Source organism: Triticum aestivum, chromosome 1A, assembly GCF_018294505.1.
Source record: "Triticum aestivum cultivar Chinese Spring chromosome 1A, IWGSC CS RefSeq v2.1, whole genome shotgun sequence".
Lineage (NCBI taxonomy): Eukaryota > Viridiplantae > Streptophyta > Magnoliopsida > Poales > Poaceae > Triticum > Triticum aestivum.
Window position 1 is genome coordinate 74,098,955 of NC_057794.1, and position 4,189 is coordinate 74,103,143.

At 43.4% G+C, this 4,189-nt stretch overlaps 1 protein-coding gene across 1 annotated transcript; it reads right to left on the minus strand.

Annotated features, from left to right (window-relative positions):
• Positions 1–1,576: 1,576 nt before the first annotated feature.
• On the minus strand, positions 1,577–3,603 carry LOC123097463 (putative F-box/LRR-repeat protein At5g02700). Its single transcript, XM_044519239.1, has 3 exons — positions 2,555–3,603; positions 2,323–2,457; positions 1,577–2,189 (listed from the first exon to the last, which is right to left on the minus strand). Exons 1-3 carry the CDS (start codon positions 3,530–3,532, stop codon positions 1,848–1,850), a joined length of 1,455 nt encoding a protein of 484 aa, XP_044375174.1. The 5' UTR covers positions 3,533–3,603; the 3' UTR covers positions 1,577–1,847.
• Positions 3,604–4,189: the final 586 nt, after the last annotated feature.

Sequence of the window (4,189 nt, forward strand, 5' to 3'; positions counted from 1 at the left end):
GTCTTCATCCCCTACTCATCTGCTCGCTTTACTTCTCTGCATTATGTGTGAGCTCCCTTCAAAATCTCGACCCTGGTGCCATTGGGATGCCAAGTTGTCGTCTCTCTCAGTGTTGTGTAGTGCCCTTCATTTACACTCAACTTTGGGCAATGATCAGCCTTCGCTGGAGATAATTTCATTATTCGCATTATCTTCGATCATGTCATTTAATCCTCTTAGCTCTCTCTTGCCACTCCCATGGACTCTCACAATCCTTCCGGCGGTGAAATTGGCCCTTTGATCTCGCTTCCCTTATAAATTAGATCATATTCAGGACTTCAGGTGTTCAGGTGAGCCTACCCCCCCCCCCCCCCCCCCCACACACACACACAAGCACTTTCAAAAACAAAAAGTCACTGAGATTTTGGTAAGAAAATTAACCCTTGCCCCACCTGGGACAAACTCACTTTTTTTTGCCAGATAGTGGGACATTATTTTTTCTGGTTGTACTATAATTTTGTGGTTTGCCAAATTTTAGCATGCAAACTGTGGCAAAATTTCCTATATATGAACCGAATTGCCGCATATTCTTGTCTAATATACACCCTTTACTTATTTTGCCGCATATGTACCCAGCATAATTTGACCCCAAAAAATGGGAACCAAATAGGTTCCAGTAAAATGTCTTCCCAGCTGAATCCAGGAACCGGTTATGTTAGGCAGTAGAAATACATCATATACTCAAACCTTAAACATCAGGAATATTTGTAGAGTCATATAAATTAGTGCACCAAAATCAACAGACCAAAAGGGAGATTTATCCTAGATATAGATCATTATTATGCCATTTACATTTCCCTGAAATAATGATGAGAAACATTTATCCGCTGAAGAATGGCAGCAAAAGAAAGGGCAATTAATGTCTGAGGAGTTGAGACGGAAAACATCAATATACTACTACCTGTAACGACTTGCTGAAAAACGGATACTTCATAGAAATAATGAGGTTCCTCACTTGGAACTGGACAGGTCGGAAGAACTGAAGAAGTATAGTATCATGCTACTAATGTTGATCTGGCTCAAGCATATGCTGTATGATCTGGGCTGTATTTCTAGTAGAAAACGAAGGGGCCTGCAGATTACTAAGGCCCCAAATAGAAACCCAGGGTAAGAAACACACTGGGACTTGGCCAAATTCCAATGTTTTACGGTAGGAAACAAATCGCTTTCTGATTTTGTAAGGAAAATGAACACACTGTGCACGCTGTAAGTAGAAGGTCTTCAAATGTAGTGCTACCATTTGTGTGTGAGATCAGAAAGCAAATAAAAATATGAATGTGATTGTTAGTGACATTGGAATGACATATATCAACAGTACCAGGTTGACCATTCGCAGCAACGAAAAAGTAGCACTTAAAGCTGGATACTTTTGTGTACAAAAGGATAGTTGGGTTTTCAAAACAAGCACAAGTTGTTGACTGAAACAAAGCAACTTTTCAGTGCAAACATTGCATTGTTGACTGAAACTGGAACGACATCCATACTTTCTCAGAATAAACATAATGCAACTGGAACAATCGAGGTAGCATCCACAATCTTTCCCAGTTACATGTTTTGGCAATTAACTATTTTTGCATGACATACAATGCATGTTCGGAATCACAAAGGAATAGTAGACCATAAATGTAGCGGCACGTCCTATTTAAGGACCAGACAAAATACAGTGCGATCTTCGAGCATCAACCTAAGTAAAAGACATTAGATTCCTCAGGTATATAATCAACCTTGTCTGCAAAGTCACAGATAAACCATTGGCATGCTTATTCTGAAATATCGTCATCTATTCATCTTCATTTACAAAATAACAGTTAAAAGGGATCGGCAGTTGACAAATCATGGGCATCCAAAGACGACACATCATCATTTTGTATGAATTCCAATTGAGCGCCTTGAGAAGCTCTATTTTCCATTTCTAGCAGCCTGTATTGATCAGCCACCCATTGTTTGTTGATCCTATGACTTACTCCAAATTTGAGTTCCTTCAGCACTTTTGCGTTCAAAATAAAGAACTTGGCAAAGCCAACATCTTGCTCACTGCCCTCGTAATTTTTCAATACCAGTTTTTTTAGATGGGTATCAAGGCCTTTGACTGGATCTAATGGGTCATACTGACGTGCATTTTTCGTACCTATCTTCAAGTATTTCTCCCACTGGAAAAGTAAAGAAGAGGCATGTTAAAGTAAGTCTTAACTAGACTTGATTATATATCCAACAGATTATTGTCTCTGCAGAATCAAATATTTATTTTGACATTTAAAAGAAAGCAAGGATGAGTATACTCACAATGACATGAAGCTTTTCCAAGCACGGGAAGCATCTTAAGACGTCAATAACAGCATTCAAATCAGGGACTGGAAACTCGAGAGCCAAAACCTTCACTGTGGCTATCGTATTATTCAAGCTTGTTGGGGTTAAACTCTGAACAAAAGAATGGGCATGAAACAAAAGAATGAATACAAAAATGTAATGATGCTGCATCTGTATGTAAGAGTTAAGATGAGTATGTTGTTGCTACCTGGAAGACTACATTAGCAATCTCAATTTTGGAGATGCGGGGAGACAAAAGGCCCAGTATCTCCAGTTTAGGTGCCTGGATTATCCGAATAATCTCACCCCCTTCGCGCGGACAAGGTAGTAGCAGCCTTTCAAGGAGAGGGGCGTCTTCAATGAACAATTCTCCTTTGGCTGCAAAACAAGCGCAGAGGCTCACACTCCTAAGAGTTGCCGAGCTAATGCGCAAGCAATTAGTATCACGAATTTCCTTCAATTCAAGCGACTCCAACAGATGGCAGGCAGAGAGCACCCCATGGAAGACATCCTGGCAGATGGATACGCGCCGCAGGATGAGCTGCTTGAGCAACGGAAAACTAAGTGAATGAGTGATCTCCTTGGGGAATTCGCAGAAGCTGATTAGGGCCACGAGGAGAGTTGGTGCTAAGCAGAACACTGATGAGGGCAGCGGATAAAGCTTCTCATGTACATAGTCCAAGAGGTCGAAGCTGATATCGAGCTCCTTAAGGTTTCTGAGGGCTCGGGAGTGGAACCAGTTCTCGATCTGAGCGGCTTCCTCGGCGTGCCTTTTTTTCGCTTTGTGGAGGCGGACGAGGCGGAAGACGAAACGGCGGGCAGGTCCAGGGTGGTCGGAGAGGATCCTGGAGACGACGGAGAGGCGCTTGAACTGTTTGGAGCAGAGGTGGTAGGAGGCGTGGAGGTTGAGAGGCGCTGAGCGCCAGAGAGGGCGCCATCTGCGAGCGATGGCCTGCGTGCGGGCGCCGTCTTTGGTGGGGAGGAGGGAGATGATGGTGCCGAGGATGTCATCGGGGAGTTTGCTGATGAGATCCCCGTCGCTGACAAGCTTATCCTCGCGGATCCGCTTCCGTGGCCTTCGCCCGGCGGTTCCGGCGGACGTGAGCCTCTTGGGTGCGGGCGCCGCGGCCTGAGCCTCCGCCTCCCTCTTCCTGACGGCGGGTATCGCCGCCACCGTCCTGTTCATGTCCGGCCGCGGGAACAGGGGATATGGGTGGTGCGGCTCTGCTGGGACGGAATGGGGGGAATTTTTTTTTTTTTGAGACAACGGAATGGGGGGAATGGGAACGAAACGCAGGATAAGGGCCCTCTCCTGCTCACCTTGTTGGGCTGGACTGGGCCTGGTTGGTTCTTAACCAAAATTGGCAGTATTTTTAATTCGGCTGCATGGCCATCGTTTAGGATTAAAATTGTGATTTCGTTCAAATTACACTCGAGCTTTTTTCCCTTTTTTTGCAGGGGGAAATAGATTCGATTTCAGATAGCGCTGATACTGATACAGTTTGTCTAATTCACATCTAGATATTTTTTAAGAATATCACATCTAACCTCCCATAAATATATAATGAAGCAACAAGAAACAAAAAAAACTAGGACAAAAAAATAGACCACAAACAAAGTAAAAATCAGCTTAGATATGACATAATGTGTCCTAGACAGACCCATACTGATAACTATTAGGACGCCGATATCCATGATCAGTTTGTCTAATTCATATCTAGATGTTTTCTAAGGATGTCACATCTAAGCTCCCACAAATAAGGTAGCAACAAGGAACAAAAAAAAGTTGGGACAAAAAAAATAGACCACAAATATAGTGGACATCAGGTTAGATGTGACATAG